We start from the raw sequence: 21,983 nt of genomic DNA, 5'->3' as shown, positions 1-21,983 counted from the left end.
ATTCTTCTCGGCTTTTCAACAGCGTTCCGCAATCTTGAGCGGTGATTTGATGACGTCCTGTCGGGCAGACTACAGCATGTTTGTCGACCGCCCACTACTGGTACAATCATCACGATTACTATTAATAATTACCACTACCGCCCCCGCCACCGCCCTCGCTACGACGACTCAACTCGCAATTTCCACGACGACCGATAAACGACCAACGAAGGAAGAAGGAAAAAATATATTAGAAATAAAATGAGCGTCCCGCACAGTGCCCCGTCCATTGAGTATGGGGCTACTAAAGCTACATCTCTGCGTAGGACGCGGGAGGGGGAATGGAAAAGACGGCCCCAGGCTCACCAGCATTCGGGGGGCTATGGAACACAGAGCACGGAATGCATGCGGAATGCAGAATACGTAGTGCTACGCCGAATACCGAGTATGTAGTCGATCACACATCATGAATGGAATGGATGAATGAAAAAGAGTATTACCCAGGTATCCAGGAAAGGGGGGAAAGATGTACGGTTCGCGACGCATTGTATCACGTCGCGTCACATCACAATTCATCGTCTCATGCCATGTCATGTTATGTCACATTATTCTGTCGTATCATAACACATCATAACGAGAATAGACGAGTAGGCACGTAGACGGTTTCACGAAACAGAGCTGGAGAATGTAGGTGCAAAGAATAAAGCCATCTTGAGGTTTCGTGTGCACCAAGTCCTCCCGGGTATGGTTTCTCATCTAACACCATGTATGCGTGCATGACCTGCACTTTTGTCCTGCGCCAAACGACATTCTCCTGTTTCGTCCGTCGCGCGCATTTCATTTCCGAGTAACCGCAATCGCTAGTTGTCAAATGCCTCAAGTCACTAGGCAAAACCACCAATCCCCCCTTCGTCATGGCTTCGTCATTCAATAGCAAATCCCTCGCTCCGTGCCTTGATAACCTTTTCAAAGCTCACTTCCTCATCCATCCCTCCCTCTAACAGCCTCACCCCCGTCACATCCACATCCACGAACGTCCTGCTCATCTCAAAATTCACCATCATGGGGAAGAATTCCGCGTCGTCATCGGCCTGGGCCTCGAACTCGAAACTGCCCGAGCTATTCTCGGCGTCGATAGCGCCAATGGTCCATTCTAACGAGTCCCCTGCGACTTGATACACGGCGTCGAAAGATGAGACACTGGGTTCTGATGAAGAGTAGGGGATGGTGAGCGTGACATCGCGGAGGGTTGTTGAGGCGGGATTGGTGAGTTCGTATTCGATTGTGATAGTATAGGTGCCGTCGGATGAGGATTTATTCACCCAAGCCGTCAATGTCAACGGAAGGACATCGGTGCTGTGGTCTGCCGGGGCAGTTGCGCGCCATCTCAACACGCCGATACTATTGTTGGGGGGAAATCGTTTGGAGGTGTCTTTCAACTGGATGAGCTTTTGGCTGGTGAAGAGGTTCTTGTCCACGTTCGGATGTGTGCGAAATTGGGCTTTCAGGGGTCCTTCGACAGCTTGAACAGAAAGTGCGAGCTTGGTCAAGGCTGAATCTGTAATTTTCAGTTGTAGATCTCCCTTGACCTCCATTGACTTCAGGGCGCCTTCTCGGGAAAGTTTAGCCGTCAGCGTCTCGGTAATGGAGATCAGAATGGGTGTCGAAGGAGACGACAGTGTGGTGTCGTGAGTGCTCGCCGGCGGCAGCCCGCGGACAGGTAGTTCCGTTGAAGGCTCGGCTGCAGGAGACTCTTCCGTGGCTATTTCCTGCTGAACTTGTGCAAAGGCATTCGAGGTCTTGGATTTCTTGCCCAGTTGCATACCCTTTGTGGAACGTGCGGCGAACTTGGTGGCAAGTTTGTTCTTTTCGGCTTCGTACGTGTCGTAAGAGGACTCTGGACGGGCTGGAGGTGTATAGATAGGCTGCTGAGGCATTTTTGGCGCGATTCCACGTCCGTATGCGGCAGAACGTGCAGCCTCCTTCCGCTGAAGTTCAAGTTGTTTGGCCTTGCGCTTCCGCTCTTCGGATGCTTCCAGCTCTTTATTGCGGGCGATGATTTCTTGGATTCTCTCTTCGTGGGACTCCATCTCTAGGAAGGTCTTGATTTGGCTCAGGGAGAGGTTCTCCCTGTAGCCCATTGTGACGAGCTCGTCGAAGGCGGAGAGGAGTTCAAAGGCATTGCGGAGGATTTCTCGTTCGTCGGGCTTCTTGCAGATGGATGTGACGACCTGGCCGAATAAGTGTAGACTGTCAATGTCCTGGAGAATGTTGGACTGTTTGTTTGTAATGAGGACAAGATACAGTTCGTCCAGCGGCTGGTAGACAAAACGGACATTCTCTTGCTCGACGGTTGTGTGTTGCGTCGACGAGTCGGCAAGCTTGGGGAACGACGCGAGGAGGGCCTCGATGCGAGATTTAGGAATCTCTCTGAATGAGCGGGAGAGGAGTGGCTTCCCGCCTCGCGTACATATTGAGGCAGCCAGGACAACCATGATGGAGATAAAGGGCGGTGTTGGTTGGTGGACGGTTACAGGGAAACGGAGGGAAATGTGAGGCCAGATGGCCCGATGCGGATATCGAAGTTGCCAAGATGAGAGAGTTAAAAGCTGGCCCCGACTCACCCCCGTTTGGGACGAAGGGTGGTGCCGCCCTATCTACAGGGTGAGCCTTGGGGAGAGATACCTCGTACCAAGCTCGTACCCGCGACTCAACATGCGGCTCACCACGCTTATTTCTTGGCGGATGGTACCCAGCCTCGTCAGTACCCAGATGTGAATCTGTCCCAGCCCATTTGCCCTAGGACACATAGATCCCCATGACCTCCCGCCCTGGGAGGCTGCGCCGCTGGGATACCTGCTGTCGTAGGAGAAGTGTCCTACATGCTCTGGCCCATAGCTTATGTCCTACGGTTTCTTCATTCCTGCGACTAAGGGCGTCCCAGCCAAGTGAGTGCTCCAAAGCATACCGGCCAGGAGCCATACCTAAGCAAACCAAACCTCTTGTTTCACATCTATGCCATCTGCATGAATACGTAGCACGCCTCTGTCAAGATATCAAGTACACCTCCAAGGTTTGTCACTATCAATGGCTGCATGAGACATGGGTGGCTTAGCCGTATTTCCATTGCCTTCGCTTGATCTCTGCCATAACGTTTATGAGGCCAGTTGAAAAAGATTGAGAGAAGTCAGAGGAAGTATTGATTCCAGTTTCCCGGACACAAAAACTAGATTCAAATCTGCAAGCGTCTGGATAGCATTGACCACGGATCGACTTGGGTTTGAACCGCCGGTAAAGAAGCATGTGATTTCTTCCAGGCTAATATCAGGTACGACTGCAGCTATGATCGAGAGAAGGCAAAAGCTATTGACCAATTGACATGTGGCTTGCGGGCCATAGTGTGGTGATAAGTGCGTATCGAGTTTTTGAAGCTTGTCGCTGTTAATTTTGAGCAATCCAGCATTGTTCATGGCTACCACTTCAAAATTGGGTTGGCTCGCAGGTTTTGGCACGAATACAACAAAAGATTTCCGCTGCCGAACCCTGCCGGGAAGAATCACTCTACGTAGCTTTCGGAAGCGCTTGTCTAGATGCAATTAGAACTTGCGATTGGCGCCAACAAGACGGTGCTGGCGTGACTGATCTATTTAACGATAGGTTTTGCTAGAATCTTGGGTTGCGGATTTTTGGCGGATTTGAAAAAAAAAAAAAGTAATATGGAATCACTTGTTTACGCGGCGTTAGTGACGTAGTTAAGGCGCGTACTACGGTTATGCCACCAGCACATGAATGGCAAATAACCCAGCCAAACAGGCATTCAGCCGTTCACGCGGTCATGGTGATATCTGTCGTCAGAATCTCACAGTGGCAATATAGAGTAAAGACGCGAACCAAACACTGACGCTTCATTCCCGAGACGACGGTGCTTTTGTGTTCAAGAAAAAAGGGAAAAAAAAATTTTCCTCGACCGGGAGTTGAACCCGGGGCTGCTGGGTTTTACATCAAATTGAAAACCAGCTATGTTACCGTTACACCATCGGGGAGAACACGATTTCTTGACGTATTTTTACCAACGTCAAAATATATACATATCAACACTTTGATGTAACCTCTTCCTCCCCACTTAAATCAATCCCATCCTTTTTACTTGGATTGCCAAGGTGTCTGAAAATACACCCGCTGCCATATCTGTGAGTGAGCCCGATGACTGGGCAGAGAACTTCGTTATCGACGGCAAGACGCTCCTATTCCTGCAGAGGGACCATCTCACTCCACTAAGGATTCGCAGTAAAGTCTCGGAGGAAAGAAATTCGGAACTACGACTCAATGGAAAAGCTGTGTTTTTATACACTTCCATCTTGCAAAAGGGCTGTGCTCGGGTGAGGCTAACCTGAGTGCACGATCACACGGAAATGCCAGTAGTAATAGTATCCCATCACAGCTGAGAATCCTAGTGTGGCCAGCAACCATACAGTTGACAATCTTGAGTGCGATCCTGCGAATGTTACCGTAAAGATCAAATGCCGTGACACTATTGCCTGTCTTGACGGACTGTACAATAGTTTAGTACAGTCACATGAGTAGGTCAACAGGGAAGAAGTTCAGTTACTTCGTGCGTAGCCAGCCTTTAATAGTCATGGCTTACTGCTCTACCAGAAGGTATACCTAGAAGTTGTCGCACTCCGTATATAGAACCGATCACCATTAATCGGACGCTCGTTGGGGCGGGCTCCGCCATTGCCCTTGGCAACATCATTGTCCCTCAAGAGATGGATGGTGAACGCAGGCTACTGCACAAGTCCAACCCCCCTCCCCCCCCCTGGGGGCCGGGGGGGATTCCCCAGATATCCCCCACAAAATCCGCTGCTGTGGTAAAGCGTACCTGGATCTTTACTTGCGGGGTCGTCCTTGGGATTGTTCGACTTGCGAACCCGAACACCGCACGCCCTCCTTGTCAACATGACTACACATGACGGATTCGCCTTCACTTTAAAAAAACTTGAGAGATAACGTCAATGGCGACAACCGCGCCGAAATCGCGCAGGCAACTAGAGAGTGAGAACGAAGAACTGTTGAGGCAAGTTCGAGTGCTCCAAGCAAAGTGTCGATCGCTCTCCTCCCACAATGAAGAATTGACCTATCTCTATCTGAGGTCTTCGTGCCACTTGCCAGATACCACACTCCCGGATGGCGGTGACCTACGGGATGTGAGCACAAGAGGAAAATCAACCTTTGCGCCTTCGGAACTCGGCCCTTGGCCAACGGCCGAACGACTTTATGGAGAACCTCCCTTCCCGCCGGATATGCAATCTCAGTCCCCTAACACCTTCATCAATTGTCAAGCCAATCTCTCTGAACACGAGGGGGCCGTCACACAGGGTGGATTGGTCCACTGTTTTCCAAAGTCCGAATCAAAACCTGGCCACGACCTCTTTGAGTGCACGCAGAGAGGTACTCGCTTGTCAGACTGTGGCCTCCCACAGGATTTCGATCAACACTGCTGGCAGCCTCATGATTGGGAGCTGAGGATAACGCCCGAAGATTACTCAGTACCGGAGGTGGACCTTATCAATAATGCTTTGGAGGCGAACGCGGCTTGTTCCCCGACTATGCAACACTCGGCAACAGATTTGCCTGGTTGGACGTTGCAGGACAACGTGTGGCCCTTACAACCCGATGCCATTGCGGGTGGCGTTCAAGGAAGTCTGCCATTCATACCTGCTGAATGTCTTAATCCCAGCGTCGACAACGGTGTGAGGAAGGGCTACAACCAAGCTCGACAACCGACACCAAGTCCGATACCAATGCTGCGCCAAATCCGAGCAGTCCCAGATCTAAAAACCGGCTTTAACACTAGCCTACCCCGAGGGAAACTGGATCAATATATTAGTGTCCTACACCAGGTCCTCGGTCGCCTGGGGCAAAGCTCGTCCTTGACTGCTAAACGTCGAGCCAAGGTCTGCGCGGAGGGCGTCCTGTGGGTAGTGCGCGAAGCCTGGCCGGAAGCCGAACACTTTTGGAAAACCACAGCCTCGTTCAAAGGGTTCTTGCAATCCGAAATGTGGCGCAATTTCCCCGGCGAGGCAGTCTACGGCAAGATGCATCCGGCCTATCGCCCGACGCCTCGACAGCTTGTAACCCCCCATTCGCCGTTGATCGACTGGTTGCCGTGGCCCGAACTCCGAGAGAAGCTGATCGAGCAGCAGGACTGCCTCGACGTGGACCTAGTCTGCAAAACGGCCATCCAAAATGTCGTTGCACATCGAATCTCGTTACTACCGCAGAGTCGCAAGAGACCGGCCCATGAAACCGAATCTACGGGAATTCCGAGGACGTCCGAGCCCAGAAAGTCCACGACCACCTCTTTCAGAGTCTGGGACCTCTGTCTCCTGGAGGAAAAGGCTGGTTTCAGGCCCGAGGGCGCGGGACTCGCCTATACTCCCAAGTCGGCCGCGGTACAGGCACTAGAGAAGGCATATGGCCTCGAGTATGACAATTTCCAGACTCAGAAGCTGCATCCCAGCTTCTTCGAGACATATCCGACGTTATTCGCAGGGAGCGTCGTGTCGAGGCATGCGGTCCAGGAGCTGCCCATAGCAGACGAGCATGGGGGGAGAGATATCTTGGGATCGCCGCAAGGGCTCTTGCCCGGGGCTGGGGACAGGTTGCAAGCCGTGGTTGACCGAGCCCTCAAGGCACCATGTTGACCCGAAGTGTGGTAAAGAGTATATTAGGAGAACTTAGCACAAGTTGAGTATGTACGGTTGGCGGCGAATTACGGTTCATGGAGAGACGGAGGGGGGTGGGTTCCGACGCAGGAAGGGGCATTTCCGACGTTTGCAAAGCTGTGTAAAGACCGACAGCCAGGTCATGACAAAACGAGATCAACATGTGTAAAATAATACATAGTGCTGGCAATTTGCCCGTGGGGCCCTCTCCTCGGCTCAGCCTGTGTCACTCGCGCTGAATTTCCACCGTCCTGGAGAAGCTGCCAACTCCAAGCACAAACTTTCCTCCCCACGACAGCCGGACTGTTGGCTAGACTGAACCTGCACGACTGGCCAACCCTGAGTCCATCATGGGTCGGTTGCACTTCCGCATTGCGTCCTCCTCCAGTAACATTTCAGGTGCCAGTGCTCACGAGTCGAACGGTGCGGCGACAGGAGAGACGGTTAGAACGGCCGGGTCTGGTGGGAAAATGGGCATACGGAAAGCGTCATGCTGTGCCAGAGAGGGGACCTGAAGTCCCGTGCATCCCTCTACCAAGTACATGGGATGATCGAATCGCCAAACGGGCAAGGCCGGTTCGGACGATCGCAAAGAGAATGTCTATATATCCAAGTCAATATCCGCGAGTCCGTGCGTGGTTGCTCGGGGTAGAAGCAGCACGGCGCCTTTATTCTCTCCCTGGTGCCGATTTCTTTCGAAAGGCCATCTCGCAGTCGCGGTGGCCCAGCCAACATCCTTTCGGTGCAAATTCAAAGGGACACCTCATGTTTCTAATTACCTTGGCCATTAACTTATTACCCGGTGCAGGACTCAGCTGGGGGGGAGCCATATGGCGTCTGGGGTGCATCTTCCTAGTGGCCCAGGTCGGTTGGATCATATATTGTCGCCTCTTTCACCCCCTCGCCGGTATTCCAGGCCCCTTTCTTGCCTCCTTCTCTCGCATGTGGATTGGGATTGCCGTCGCAGGAGGCCGAGCGGAGCATCTCCAGCGATCCCTACACAAGGACCATGGTCCCCTTGTCCGCATCGCCCACGACGAAGTCTCAGTGGCAGACCCGTCGGCTGTCAAAGTCATCTACAACATCAAATCCGGGTTCACCAAGACGGATTTCTACCCGCCATTCGCTCCCAACATAAGTCCACACGGTGACCACTTCACACAGCTCGACGAGGCCAAGCACGCCGAACGGAGGAAATACGTTAACGCGGTGTACTCCATGTCCACGATCTTAGAGAGCGAGACGTATATCGACGCATGTACGGATGTCTTTCTCGAGAATATGGCCCGGTTCGCCGAGACGGGGTCCAAGATCAACTTTGGCGAATGGATACAGTGGTAGGTGTGAAGGGAAACACTTGTCTTGGCCCCTTTGGAAATGTGGAAGGATGTACTGACGCCGGGGAAATCGGTAGGTACACCTTTGACGTGATCGGCGAACTGTTTTTTGGGCATCAATTCGGGTTTATGCGCGATGCGCACGACTACGGGCAATATATCCAAAGCTTGGACACGTTGCTTCCCGGGATCGCACTGTCGTGCGTACTGCCGGCGTGGCTACGGCCCTTCCATTCGACCGTGGGAATGCTTTTCCCGACGATCCGGGCCTCAATCCGGGGATTCGACGAGATTCGTGTGGCAGGGAGGTCCTGGACTGATGTGCGACGGCGGCAGATTCAGGCAGGTACCGTGGAGAGGGTGGACTTACTCGGTAAGTTCTTCCAGATCATGGAGAGCAAGGATGGGTGGGACATACGGGATATCCAGAATGAAGCGTGTGTTGCCATGTGAGTGCAAGCGAGCCCGGCCAGGACCACCAAAGGGGGCCAAAAACAGAGTGTGTGCTAACGAATTCGCTTGCTCTCAGTTTCGCTGGCAGTGACACCACCGCCATCGCCATCCGGTCCATCCTTTACCACCTCATGCGCCGTCCAGAATGCATGCGAAAGCTGGTGGCGGAAATCGACGTCTTTGACAATCAGGGCCTGCTGTCCAAGCCCCACATTCGATACACGGAAGCAATGAAAATGCCCTATCTCGTCGCCTGCTGCAAGGAGGGAATGCGGCTGCATCCAAGCGTCGGCCTTGGGATGCCGCGCCATGTACCTCCTGGCGGGGCGACCATTGCTGGTCGGTATTTTCCTGCTGGCAGTCGTGTGTCCATCAACGCGGCCGTCCTTCACTATGACAAATCGATATTCGGGCCTGACGCGGCGGAATTTAACCCGGACAGATGGATCCAGCGTGATGCAGCCCTGATGGACCGACACATGCTTCATTTCGGCGGAGGTTCGAGGACTTGCATCGGCAAGAACGTATGTTGTTGGCTTGTGCCTTTTTCATCTCCTGTGACAAACCTGAGCGGGTACTGATCAACACCCTCCTTTGCACAGATATCGATGGCTGAGATACACAAGCTCATCCCCAGCTTCCTGAGACGGTTCAATATCGAGCTCGCCGACCCCGATAGAGGTTGGAAGACTGAGAACTTTTGGTTTAACAAGCAGACGGGCATATACACTTATGTGACGGCCAGGTAGTGCTCTCGCTTTTGAAGCAAGTAGTCAAGTCTCGAAATTGATCAGTGAGGTGATCCGCCAGATGGCCGGCACGTCGTTCAGAAGGATGAGATGGATACCCAGTGCAGAGGTGCCGACTGAATGAAAACGGCAGCTGGCAGCAGTCCACAGAAGCGGGAGATGTGGCAGTCATTAGCCTGTTCTTCGTCATGTTTCATGCGGGAAGTTTTTTTCGCGTGCTCGGAGACAGACAACCCCAGGTCGGTGTTCGATAATACTATTCTGCTGCGGCTGTCGAGGTTTGATCTGGCTGTTCAACCTGTCCACGGCGTTTCTTCTGATGGGTTGTCGTACAACTGAGTTGCAAATATTGACACATTTGACACGGTTTCTGCTCACTACACCGGGCCTTCATAATGGCACAGTTGTCGCAGGCTGCCGTGATCCTATGCGTCGGGGACCCGGCAGTGCTGCTATCTCGTGCAGCATGTAGCCGGACATGGCGCATCAGTGCGTCCTTTCGGGTAAATCGGTAGTTGCAGAGCGGGCAAAAGAAGGGGCGTGCAGTCGCATGGCTAAGTTGATGGCGATCTCGGTGCTCTTTGCGCTTGAACGATTTATGGCAGGCACTGCAGGAAAACTCGGGCATCTCAACTGAACAGCACGCAGTCATACTGCCCGGGCAGCGAAGAGAGGGAGCGGTTAGAAAGAAAGTGTTACGATACCAGATGAATACCTAAGAAAGTGTTGACAAGGAAGAGGAAGACGGGGTTTGCCCTCAGACGAGGTTATGGGGATGAGGTTGGGTTTAATGTCTGTCGGGCTAGTCTGCTTACGGAAGTGATCACGGGGGCTGAGCAGGACCAGAGCTGGGGCAGTCCCCGAGATCATAATCGCTCATCCATAGCCCAAGAATACGTTGTGATGTGTTCAGGATGCCGAGGGTGGCTCCGGAAACGTCTCGAATCAGAAGGAGCCTGCCTACCAAAGACCATCTTGGCTAAGAACAAACCCTCCAACCCTAGCCTGAAGTTTCTTGAGCCATTCTGGGCGAGGGTGGGAGGAGGGCGAGAAGCGAGGTGGGCAGATTTCCCCTTGGTCTGAAGTGGCATGGTCCCAAAGGAGCCGCGAGCAGTTTTGCCAAGGCTGTTCATGCCCAGCCTTGCAGGGACTATCAACTTCTGCGGAGAACTACAGATGGAACAGGCGAGGCTACCATTCCTAAATTCAATATGCCTATCCTGTTTTGCCTACAGCTTGATGTAGCCAGCACCATCTTGTAAGTCACAAATTAACACGTATGTCCTCTTGCCCCGAAGGTCCCCAACAAGGAGTTGCGCGTTGATGGCGGTTTGACGCTTGCAAACAGCACAAGGGCAACGTGCTGACATGTATGCAGCAGAGACACAGCAAACAAGGCCATAGAAGCCACTGGTCTTGGATCAATACCCTAGGTGCGTAGAAAGGAAGAACTCCGAACAGGGTGGAAACCACAACTGCTCACGGACAACGCCGCTTCGAAAACACTGTACAGGTAGTCGGTACGTCGCGTGCTTTCCCCTCTCTGTGCTTTCCTTTCCATTTTGTTGTGTTTTCATTTTTGACGGACTAGCACTTCTTCCCAAGTCTCTGCTGCGGTTGATTGACGCGCCCCGGACACGCCCCAAGGCATATCTCGTATAGTGTCGTACAGCATCGTGGACATTCTCGTTACGGCGTATTATACATACCCAGCACCGCCTAGCAAAGGAACTCTCCATACTGGCCCATAAAATGCTGAGAAGACACTATTCGTACCGTGGCGGCGGCGCAGTATAGGCGCTAGCTATGCTCCCAGGCCTCTGAACTCCTACAACGGTGTCCGAGTCACTGTCTCAGTGGGTGATCGGAGCGCCTTCCGCATTGCCTAGCAAAGTCTGGTTCTGATCCAGGGTCGCCTCGTACCCGCTGCTCTCGTAATATGGGTGTTCTTTCTGTTTCGGCGTCTCGAGGGTGGAGGCATCATTGATGACGTGGTCTTCTTCGGATGGGATTTCACCATCGGTGTTCGTGGCCTCTTTCGCAGCGCGTGCGCGTTTATACCTGAGATACAAAGGCCATACTGCCGTAAGGATGGCCAAGATGAATGCGATGATGCTGACAATGAGAACAAATATTAACCAGGGTTTACTTAATGCCTTCTTGTCGTTCAAGTTGTTGTCGTGTACAACCACAATATTTGTCTTCCTCCGTGGAGACGTTGAGAAGTTTTGCGTGCATTGGTCTTGACGTGAATCGGACCAGAAATCTCGGCTTGAGCGTAACAGAGCGAAAGCGCATCCCCTTGCAGTTGATGGGTGGTTTGAATGCCGTAAGTCGCTATTCCTTATGATTGCAACAAATGTAAGCCTTTCGTCTTGACACGGCACAGGACTCGAGATGCCCGATAGCTGGTAGAATAGGTCAAATGCTGCTTGCTAGGCCCCGTCAACCTTTTAGCTAAAGACCAAACTTTAAGAGATCAGCGAGGCGGATAGTGAACGCAAGAAGCAGAGAAGGGATTTCAAACAAGCAATTTACTCGCAAACAGGAGAAGAGCAAAGGGGATTTTGGAAGGAGAGAAAGACAGAAAAGAGCAACGAGCGTGGACTTCCTGTGATACCGTGACGGAGCTGAAAAGTTATCCGTATCTGCAAGCTCATTATGGGATTCTTGAGGCGCCTCTCCATTCATGGCATTCCAAAACACGATGAGTCGTCGCGCTGAAGCGAGGGCCAAGATACCGGAGCTGCCGTCCAGAACGGTGTGGGCAGGATTCAAGACCTGGAAGAGGCGATTCCTGGAGGAATCAAGCTCTGGATTTGGGGGCTAACGCATCTCTTGATCTCCTTGCCATCAAGTCCGTGCCTGTGGAGCAGTCATGGAGCGTCGAGGTGTATGGTTAGTCGCACGTGGTCACCGCACGGTATATATACCCACTGACCATTTATCGCAGCACGTACAGTCTGAGTGAACTTCTGCAGTACCGAGTACTCGGTACTGTATTGACACACTCGGTACTAGTAAGGATACCAGTTTTAGTCCTAGATGGGAACGCGTCTTATTCAGGAATGGCGCGACATAGACAATCACGCGAGATTCGACTATAGGCCAAAATCCGGAATATGGCGTGGAAAAATAGGGAAACTTCAGCCAATCGTGAAAAGGAAAATGCTCTGTCATCTGGCTTCGAATCATGATCAAGATTCTGCAATCCTATTCTTCCTCGCAATCTCGCGGTCCTACTCGTGTGTGTACGGCTGAGAAGGCCGACAAACTCATCAGTAAAAGTGCGCTTTAGACCGATCAGCCACGGGGGTTCCATGATATCTGTACGTGCACTTTTTGATAAGTGTAAGGAGCTGAGGAGATTGGCTTGTCTTGGTGTCTTCAGAGATGATAGCTAAACCCGAGGATAAGCAGAGGCCCGGCGGAGTTTTCGAAAGCTTGTGAAGTCTCTTGTTCCCTGAGGGTCGGCGGAACAGGGCTTGATCCCCCTAAGCTATCGACCTTTCTACCCCTGCAACCAGACGACGCCATCGAATGCACTGAGGCAGAAATCCATGGGCGCTCAAGCAAGCTCAAGGCGAGCCAAACAGCATTCGGAGCCGAATCTCAAAAGATGTGTCTGCTGTTGATTGCTAGTATTTTGTAACCGAGGCCGGCCCAGCACTAAGAGCAGACAGCAACATTGAAAATTAGCCACTTGAAGAAAACGAAGGCCAAGAAGGAGCTTTGTAAGTGTAGGTGCAAGAGCGAGGACCAGGGGTATCCTGTTATGAGCTATAGGAGCGTCGCACCCGCTATCTGTAGATACAGCCAGGCCAAGAGGTCACGTGAGATCACGTGTTGCCTAGGGCCACTGCAGAAGGAGATCGGAGGCTGGTGTACTGGGTAGTTGCCCACAGCTTGCCCACAGCTAAAGCATCCGCTCAGCCATTTGTCTTAGCTGGCCAAGTATGTAGAGATCAAGCAACGACGACAAGTATGAGATTGAGAGACTCCCAGCTGCCAAGCAAAATCGGTCTTTACCTCCACAGGTCCACACAGGAAATAACAAAATGCGTTCGTCCCACTGAAGCCTATAAGCTTCTGGTGAGGGCGTTCTGAAATCAGACCATCGGCGTCGCAGGCTGAGTTGAGCTGATACGAAGACGCTTGAAGTGAGAGACCATACCGAAGACCGCTTCCCGTCCGCGATTTCTCATTCTCTCGAACATCCAAAGTGCAAAATGCCGTATGCGGGCTTTCCCCCAATCTCAACTTCTTCAACTTTCCTTTTCCATCTTGGGCTTCAACGAAACGCCATATCCTTCTAGCCATTTCCGAACCAACCTGAGGCGATACCGACTGTAGCCATACGTGATGGCCACAAAGAGGATGTTGCTCCCAATGAACCAGCCGCCCATGGCGATGCCGATGGGGATGACCATTGCGTTACAATTGTTGAAGCAAGCCCCTATTGTAGACACGACTACAATGGTTACTACAATGGTCATCGTGCCAGTCGCTATGATCATGGCCATGGAACCGGGATGTCGAAAGGTTGGAGTGAATACATTTCTTGTTTCAAGCTTCGGGCCATTAAGTCCACCTAGTAAGTTAGCTTTCGATTTGTCGGTGCTATTAAATGTCAAAAGCATGTGTCAGGTGCCCACGAAACCACCGACATACTGTCCGGTCACGCAGCGAAAGTTGACTGTCTTTTCAATGGCAGGAAACTAGAGGCCATACTTACCACATCGGAGATGGAACTTTGGTCTCTCATGCCCTATATCGCGGGCTTCAATCGCAGATCCTCCAACTCTGCAGCTCTCATTGACCGACTGTGGAATTGAATGAGCAGTGTTCCATTGCCTTATTGTCCACGCAGTGATAGGGCAGACAAATTGTACGTATTGTCTGCCCGTTGATTTCTCAATCAAACCCAGCCGTGCTCCGCGGCCAGTGTAACCGCCGAGTCCAGCAGATCCCGTCGACTTGTCGATCAGATATAATGTGGCTTTTTGGTCCTGAAGTTGGCGTTCCGCCCGGGTATAATACTCAATACGTTCATCATGCGACACTTCGACCCCATATTCAACGCTATCCTCCACCCGGCGCTCAGGACTGAGACGATGATGAGGCAAATGGTGCTCAACGACATATACGCCCATCGCTTTCTCGCTATTTCCGCTGACTTCTAGAGTTTGAATGTGTGGATATTGGAACCGTCCGTATGGTATTACCTGTTCGACCTTCAAGACTTGCACTCTTGGTACTCCTTCGATATTCAAGGAGAGCCACCCATTTTCCAATACATCCATGGTAGCTCCCGGAAACAGCTCGTCGCCCTCAATTCGTGAAGGGATCCATGAATGTTCAGGATTCATCTCAATGAAGCTCACATCCCTGTAGATGGACAGTTTTGAGTTGAAGAGCAAGGACAGTGGAAGCTTCCCACATCTTCTGAGAATTGCAGGCAATCCGTGTACTTCCACGTTGGCTCTGGAGAAGCCACTTGCATCGAAGTTGAGCATATTTGCGGTGATATACAGAGGATCCTCACGGCGCGTGGCACTCCTGTGGATGAGGACGTTGTGGACGTGAATCAAAATGTCCGACTTCGAACCCCCGTATTCAGTCTTGTCGCTGTTTCGTCTCCCTGCGCGTGTCCCTATCTTTCGAATGTCGTTCAACGTGGACGCGTGAATGGTTTTGAGGGGTACCCAAAACGCGCTTTTCGGCGAAACCGGCAGCTTTTCTCCCATGAGTATACGCTTGGCACATGATACCAGCTCCAAAAAGATCCCTAGCTGACCTTGCGCCGTCAATTTTGTCAGTTGCCGGTCAAAAGCGCGTCCGAAAAACCAGAGGGGCTTTTGTGCTGACGTCAATTCTTGCAGGACTGCAGGGTTTTGTCCATTTATCTTGAAACGGACATTCCTAACTGAGGCACCCTCCTGAAACGTCCAAGCACGTTGAGCCCATTTTGAAGATAGTATACGCGCCGATAGTAGATCTTCGGTGAGCTTGGTCTGCTGTTCGATTCCACGGTCAATGACAAGGACTTGATCAGCGGCTTGAAATATCGGGGTAATATGTCTCATTGCATATTCGCGCAGGTCGTCGTTCTTATTGTCGTTCCTGCGGACTTTTCTGGGGATGCAGAGAGTATCGAGCCAGAAATACAGTCTTCGATGGCCGCGAGGGGTTTTGGAAACTCCCAGAGAGAATATCTTCTCCACTGGAGATAACGCCTTTTCCTTCTCGTCCTCCAGTTTTTGCAGCTCCTCTTTAATGCGTCTTAGCTGACATCTCCGTATTTGATTTTTGTTTCGGTTACCCATTCCATCACTCCAAACATGTGAGATTGCGGTGAAGTTTTGTCGGCCAGTGTACGGTTCAATACCGATGTTGAAATCCTCGTCTTCGGCTGAGGGATCAATGTAACAAATCGGTATTTTGCTCTCCGTGACCATGTCGCAGAGCTTTTTATGGAAATCTTGATACTGGACTGGAACCAAATCGTCCGTTTGGTTCGGGCATTCTGGTGCATGGGCTGGCTCATAAAATATTTGTTCCTCGGTACCGAGATCATATGCCTCACACCTTAAGGCAGACATGCATCTTGCGTGGTCAATTCCGGGCTGTTGAGTTCGAATTCGGCAAAGGTAATACGCGATCGAATAATCATATTTCCGCAGAATTTGCTTTACGATAACAGGACACCATCCGTTCTGATTGAACCACGTCTGAAGAAGCTCTCCGGTCAAGCTACACGGCATTGAGCTTCCCGGGGAAAGCACGTGAAAAAGTTTCACCTGTCTCTCATCATCCGCATTTGGCCATGCGTGGCGCACGTTGTCTGCAAGTCTGAGGCTCTTGGAGAACCAAGGTTCGTAGCGACGGCTGAGGAGACCGGCTCTGGGGGGCGTGATTTGACGAGCCGCTACAACCGAAGCGATATATTCCATCACCAGCTTAACACACAGTAAAAGCGCTGCCAATGTCTCGTCTTCCATGGTCGCGTTTTCTGTCGTTGATGCTCGCGAATCCAGTTCGTCAATTCGTACTGCGGCGAATTTGAGCCTGTTTTCAATAACCTTCACATCCTGTAGCTTGTTGCACCAAAGCTGGAGCTTTCTTCGGAATCCGCATCCCCCAAGGTGATTGTAGCAGTCTATGATGTCTTCTCTTTTGGTGATACCGACTGTTGAGGAGAGGAGGCCGTACAATAGCCATTGTTGAGCAAGCCGTCGTTTCTGGCTCAGAGTAGCATTACCGAGTCGCTCAAATCCATTCTCTGTCAGATATTGGTATTCTTTGAACACCAAGGACGGATCTTCGAATTGTTCTGCTGTCCAGAGAGCATGCTCAACGTCTTCAAAAGTAACCTCGAATGGAAAATCCCTTCGATTCTCATCCTCTTCTGGCGCGGGCAGCAGATTATCCAGTAAGGCTGGTGGGTTCTGATATGGATGTTGGACGCGCTCTCCGTGGTCTACCTGTCTTGACATTGTCCCAGGATTGCTTGCACGGAGGGGAAATGAGGCAGGTATTCCTTGAGATCCTCTGATATACGCTGTCAGTTGATCGGTAGAGGAGCTAGTTTAACGAAACCTCTTCCAAGATGCTCAAAGCCCAGGTGTTGTGAATTTGGCAGTTGAGCCGGAATCGGAATCGCGGATCGACAAAACCGAATTCGCAAATGGTGGTACGCATCTATAATATGAGGTATTTGAAAATGATAGCGAATAGAAAAGGGGTTTCCAGGGTGCAAGCACGCCATAATTGTTGCCTGTGCTGTGCTTCCAGCGCTGTAGGCCATATTGGAGAGATCGGGATGTACAGTATATTTGCAGAATCAAAATTGAGAGATACTACGCAACAGTGAGTAATTATACAGCCATTGGACGTCTGTTCAAGCAATGGTCTGGTATGGCAGGAGAGCCGGCCAATGACGAGGTCCCATGAGAGACGACATTCGACAGCAAGTTTCAGGACGGAAAATTTGCCCATGGAGTGTTGATGAGTGCATAAACCGGGCAGAGAAAGGCATCCAAGGGGCAGCCTTTATGAATTTGGGAAGCCTGTGTTGTTGCCTACCTCTCAGCGTGAATATGAACGACTCCACGGACCATAGATTTCAGACTCCGTGTTGGATCTAGCGAGTTTGTCTAGACTGGCAGGTTACAGCCTTGGACCCAATGGAACTCTTCAAATTCTTAGAAGTTGCATTAGAGATGGATATGTGACTGCGGCTAGATAATACTGTTGACCACTGGCCGAGGTGTTGGTTCATGTGATCCAGAGGGCTGAAGAGAGCAAATTCGCTAGATTTGACGCCTAGGTTGGGCGAAACGGCGTCGTTCGAGTTGCAAGAGTCGTCGGCCTGCCGGGCGACCTGCAGTCATAGCCACAGTTGAAATCCAGTAAGCTGAACGCCGCTGGTCATTGACTGTGTAGAAGCACTAGTTGGAAGCCGCAGTCTGTTGGAGCAAGGCGGTACACAGCCACAATCGATTGAAGCAGGTGATCTCGTGTTGTGTTCCCTACGACTCAAGAGCTGAGGACATGTTCCCAAACACGTGTTTGTCCAGGTGGGAAAAGGAGGTTGGGCAATGCCGGTAACTTCGTTTGACCCTTATGCAATATGTGTCTTCCCAGCAAGGTTGGACCCCTCAATGTTGTTGGCTTTGTTCTTGTTATTTCTATTATCGACCCTGGAATGGAAACTGGCGCTCAAAGCATTGAGAGTCCCTAGCCGGCGAAGCGATAGGCGGGATCGTCTGTGGCACATTCATTTTTACAGACGTCACATTTGTATCGTAGTCGTGCATTCTTACTTTTCGGAGACTGTAAATGGACGTGAATTCAAGGGTGGTACCTCTTGAGAGTCATCACCAAGGCTCAGAGTCATTTACTAACCTTTATTCTCAGCTGCAATGTTGAGATAAGTTGTCAGCGCAAATGGCCATCTTGCGACTGATTCCTGGCCGTGGTCCACGGATCGAGATTCCAACAAAGTCTAGGCTGCAGCAGCAAGTTTGTGGTTGTCACACAAACGGCGCAAACAGCACAAATAGCACAAACATGGAAGAGGTCCTTCGTCATGTACACTAATCCACTTTGGGACACGGCGCTTGGCAGCAAGATTCGAGCGACTTCGACTGCAACTCCTGCTGCCTTCGCATCTGGTTGTCCTTCTTTGACTCATCCGGCAAACACTGCGATGATTCAGAAGATTACGAATCATACTTTAAGAGCAGGCTCTTAACGTAGAACAGTATCTTCTTTCGATCTCGCGATCAGAGCACCTCAACCCGAATGACCTTCGCCGCGCTACTACCATCGATTATCGCCCTTTGTCACTCTGCCCGCACCGCCAATCGCCACAGCTCTCATCTCAACATCGGACAAAGCTTTCGCACTGCAAAGAGTAAGAGGGGGCGGCAAACGTGGGACGCCGCCAAAGTTCTGTGGCGCCTCCGCTACCCTTCGCAATGGCTGCGATCCCTTCGTTTGCTTTTCCAGACGTGGACGCGTCGCAGCTTGATGACAAAATGGACGTAGCCTCCTCGCCTTTTCGACAGCACGACGATCTCGACATCGACCTCGATTCCATCCGCGATCCTTCCGTAGTTGGTTCTCCTCTCGACGACATGGTTGATGACCCTGCGGGACTTCTCAATACGAGACCAGATACTATGGAAGACCAACCTGATGAGACATTATTGGATGATGATATGAATGATGAACAGAATGTATCGATGCTAACCGAGCAACCCGACCTGGACTACAATATGGATGCCTCTATCGAAGAAGCTCAAGGTGATGAAGATGAAGATATCCTGTATGAAGACGACGAGGATATCGGTATGGCTGTGCCAGACACTGAAGGAACTGCGGAGTACGACACAAATAAGGATCAGCCACGGGCCTTTGAAGAGGTGGAAGCCAACGTGATTTTAGAAGAACCTGCGGATCAGCCGGAACAACAAGACCACACCGATATAGGTACTAATCAATTTGAAACTTTCTCCGCTGAGGCACCTGTCCCTGTCGCAGAAGATGCAGCCCAAGATCAAGGGGAGACTCGGACTTCAAGAGTTGGGACGCCGGGAACATCTCAAGAATATCCAAGGAACCAAGCCGAGGAGGGTCAAGCTCCTGAACGAGAGCAAGGTGAGCAGCGTGATGATGCTGCGGAACCGCTAGAACAACATCAATCAGCTGAGGCTGATGATCATGCTCCCCAACAGGAGGAAGGTAGTCGTCGTGGGGCTGACTCTCAGGCAACCGTCGAAACAAATGAATCCGGGCCCAAAGACCAACGTGATAACACGGCGAAGACCGAAGATGAAAGAGCTGCTCAGACCGTGCATCCTGTGACCCTAGTTTATCTCGAAGAGGAAATGTCGCTCTTCCCGCCCATGCTCGGCGACGCTTCGAGCGTGTACTTCCTGCCCGACGCTTCATTGGCCTTTGAGCCTCTGGACAGACTACTCGCAGCATGTCGTGAGATTTTGACTGGAACCCTGGATCACCATGATGAGCTTGTGCTTGACGTGCCTGGGCTAGGTCTGCACATCTGCGAGGACTCAAAGTATGCTGCTCAGATTACACTATCTCAGATCCTCGACGTCTATTTGCGCCTTTGCAACAATGACGCAGGTCAAGTGTCTCAACCTCTATACTGTCACCTCAGCAGCCGAGTGAGCCTGGCGTCGCAATATGCCTACCTCTGTTCCGCGGAAGCCGAAGGGAAGACCTATGCTGAAATCGCTGCCGATCACTTAGATTCTCCAGAGCTGCAGGGCGACGACGCAGGAGAAGATCATGACTATCACGAACATCAGAACGAAGGCGATCAGTCGCCTGCCAACAATGAAACAAAGGTCATCGCGGAGAGTACGGACAATCGACCGCCCACGGCTCGTGTTGGTAATGATCATCATCATCTAGATACCTTCGACGAGGAAGAGCAGGCGGAGGATGATATCTTCTCCGATCATGCCACCCGGGGTACTACGCCTACAGTTGAAAGCACTGTGCCTGTCACTGCCAATGCAGATCATCCCGAGGCTGTCGCAGTCACAGAAGCGCCTGAGACTGCTGAACAGGTAAACCTGCTTGATAGAGCTGATCAACAAGATGATGAGCCAGAGGACGCGTACGAGGAGACTCGAGAGCCTGAGAATAGTGGAACTGGGCAGGGGGAAAATCCCGAAGCTGAAGATAAGCTGTATGAGGGTCAAGAGCATGAAACAAACAGTTCGCATACTGTGGAAGCCGATTCGGCCGGAACGGACCTCCAGGATATCGATGCTGCTGATGTCGAAGCAAGAGGGCTTGTGCAATTCACCGAAGAAGCGGAAGATCTTTTCCACCATGGAGAGAGTGGACTCGAGCCGGAAACCAGCTATGAGCCTTATGAAGATGAAGAGCTCTTCGTCGCTCAGGATGAATATGGCGAAGGTCCGGCGGAAGACGTCTCCGCACCTATACAAGAAGACCTTGCGGTGACTTTGCAAAATGCTGGCGAGCCGGAGGTGCCTGAAACTCAAACTTTGCTTCCCATCAACGCCGAATCCTCCGGCGAAGACACCCTGCACCCGGCTTCGGCTGATGAAGTGGAATTGCCGGCCAATCTTAGTCCTCCCCAGACCCCTGTCAAAGGCACGCAAGCCAAAAGGAAGGCCGAAGACGATGATGAGCTCCTTCTTGATCTTGACACGCCAGACACAAAGCGTCGACGACCTTCATAATCGCTCATGTCGACCGTGCATTTTTCGTCTACTCTTACTCCACCGCCGCGGGCAATAGCATACGGCCCAACAAATTCGGCATGTCGCAATGCAACCCCAGAACCCTGGCCAACTTTCGTCCAGCTTTACTAACTATGGCAGAATCTAACCGTCTAGGTTTCCCGGTAGGATCTATCCTCTTCCCTCAGCACACGTCGGCACCTTGTTTATGCATTTGTCGACATTCATACATTACTATGCTGCATTTAACTCCCTTCTATTCCCCTGTACTACTAACTATAGTTTTCGCATTCACGCTGGGCATTTGATCTGGGGGTCCATCGAGGTTTACATTGATGTTCAACCCGGTCCTGCTACGCCAGGCGTTTTATGAACCTGAAAATGGAAGATCGATTGGGAAGAACGTGTACCATGAGACGGTCGAAACTTACCGTGACTGCAACGGCTGGGTGGGAGGGTTTGCAGTTCACCGTAAGTCACCGGAAATGGGGAGGAGGCCCGAGGTTGAATTGGTTGACAGGGAAGAAAGTCGTGTTTCGATTTTGCTGCTGTATCATCATTGGAGGGCTTTGCTGGGGTGTCGGCAAGGATGCCTTTTGCCTTGAGCCTAATGCAGAAGAGAATATCTGGAGGGCAAATCGAGAGAGCAAAAAGGGGAATCACCATCTTGCAGAGGGCGAAGGGGGGCATTTTTTGAACTGCGGTGATCTACCTGATTTCGCAAATATGGTCCACAAAGTTCCAGATCAAGGAGTCAAGGCACCTATCTCTACCGCACAATTACGCGAAGCAAGAGCTCTGATCGTACACCTGCGACTTGTCCTTTGTGCCACGTATTAAGCTTGTTATATTAATAGATCCGTCCTATTTGACACGAGAAAGGATTCGGAAGTCGGGACTCGAGAGTCGAGAGTCGAGCGTTTGCCAAAAGTGCATGTGAGAAGAGTGTTGCGCACCATGCAGCCAATCATCGATTAGCTATTTCGCAGC

At 51.4% G+C, this 21,983-nt stretch overlaps 6 protein-coding genes and 1 non-coding gene across 7 annotated transcripts; 3 read left to right on the top strand and 4 right to left on the bottom strand.

The window, feature by feature from the left end:
- Positions 1 to 902: 902 nt before the first annotated feature.
- Positions 903 to 2,474, bottom strand: Z519_09345 (uncharacterized protein; the record flags this gene model as incomplete). Its single annotated transcript, XM_016767068.1, has 1 exon — positions 903 to 2,474. One exon carries the CDS (start codon positions 2,472 to 2,474, stop codon positions 903 to 905), a length of 1,572 nt encoding a protein of 523 aa, XP_016616584.1.
- Positions 2,475 to 3,938: 1,464 nt separating this feature from the next.
- Positions 3,939 to 4,022, bottom strand: Z519_09344. Its single transcript has one exon. It is a non-coding gene; the product is annotated as a tRNA-Glu (tRNA).
- A 972-nt stretch (positions 4,023 to 4,994) lies between these two features.
- Positions 4,995 to 6,686, top strand: Z519_09343 (uncharacterized protein; the record flags this gene model as incomplete). The annotated part of the gene is made up of 1 exon (XM_016767067.1): positions 4,995 to 6,686. One exon carries the CDS (start codon positions 4,995 to 4,997, stop codon positions 6,684 to 6,686), a length of 1,692 nt encoding a protein of 563 aa, XP_016616583.1.
- A 963-nt stretch (positions 6,687 to 7,649) lies between these two features.
- Positions 7,650 to 9,246, top strand: Z519_09342 (uncharacterized protein; the record flags this gene model as incomplete). The annotated part of the gene is made up of 4 exons (XM_016767066.1): positions 7,650 to 8,044; positions 8,122 to 8,493; positions 8,574 to 9,021; positions 9,100 to 9,246. The coding sequence occupies 4 exons, from the start codon at positions 7,650 to 7,652 to the stop codon at positions 9,244 to 9,246; spliced, it is 1,362 nt and encodes a 453-aa protein (XP_016616582.1).
- Positions 9,247 to 11,099: 1,853 nt separating this feature from the next.
- Z519_09341 (uncharacterized protein) lies at positions 11,100 to 11,484 on the bottom strand (the record flags this gene model as incomplete). Its single annotated transcript, XM_016767065.1, has 2 exons — positions 11,100 to 11,361; positions 11,396 to 11,484. 2 exons carry the CDS (start codon positions 11,482 to 11,484, stop codon positions 11,100 to 11,102), a joined length of 351 nt encoding a protein of 116 aa, XP_016616581.1.
- A 2,027-nt stretch (positions 11,485 to 13,511) lies between these two features.
- Z519_09340 (uncharacterized protein) lies at positions 13,512 to 16,742 on the bottom strand (the record flags this gene model as incomplete). The annotated part of the gene is made up of 2 exons (XM_016767064.1): positions 13,512 to 13,837; positions 13,982 to 16,742. The coding sequence occupies 2 exons, from the start codon at positions 16,740 to 16,742 to the stop codon at positions 13,512 to 13,514; spliced, it is 3,087 nt and encodes a 1,028-aa protein (XP_016616580.1).
- Positions 16,743 to 18,728: 1,986 nt separating this feature from the next.
- Positions 18,729 to 20,993, top strand: Z519_09339 (uncharacterized protein; the record flags this gene model as incomplete). The annotated part of the gene is made up of 1 exon (XM_016767063.1): positions 18,729 to 20,993. One exon carries the CDS (start codon positions 18,729 to 18,731, stop codon positions 20,991 to 20,993), a length of 2,265 nt encoding a protein of 754 aa, XP_016616579.1.
- Positions 20,994 to 21,983: the final 990 nt, after the last annotated feature.

Source organism: Cladophialophora bantiana, assembly GCF_000835475.1.
Source record: "Cladophialophora bantiana CBS 173.52 unplaced genomic scaffold supercont1.15, whole genome shotgun sequence".
NCBI lineage: Eukaryota > Fungi > Ascomycota > Eurotiomycetes > Chaetothyriales > Herpotrichiellaceae > Cladophialophora > Cladophialophora bantiana.
This window is presented reverse-complemented; position numbering and strand designations above follow the sequence as displayed.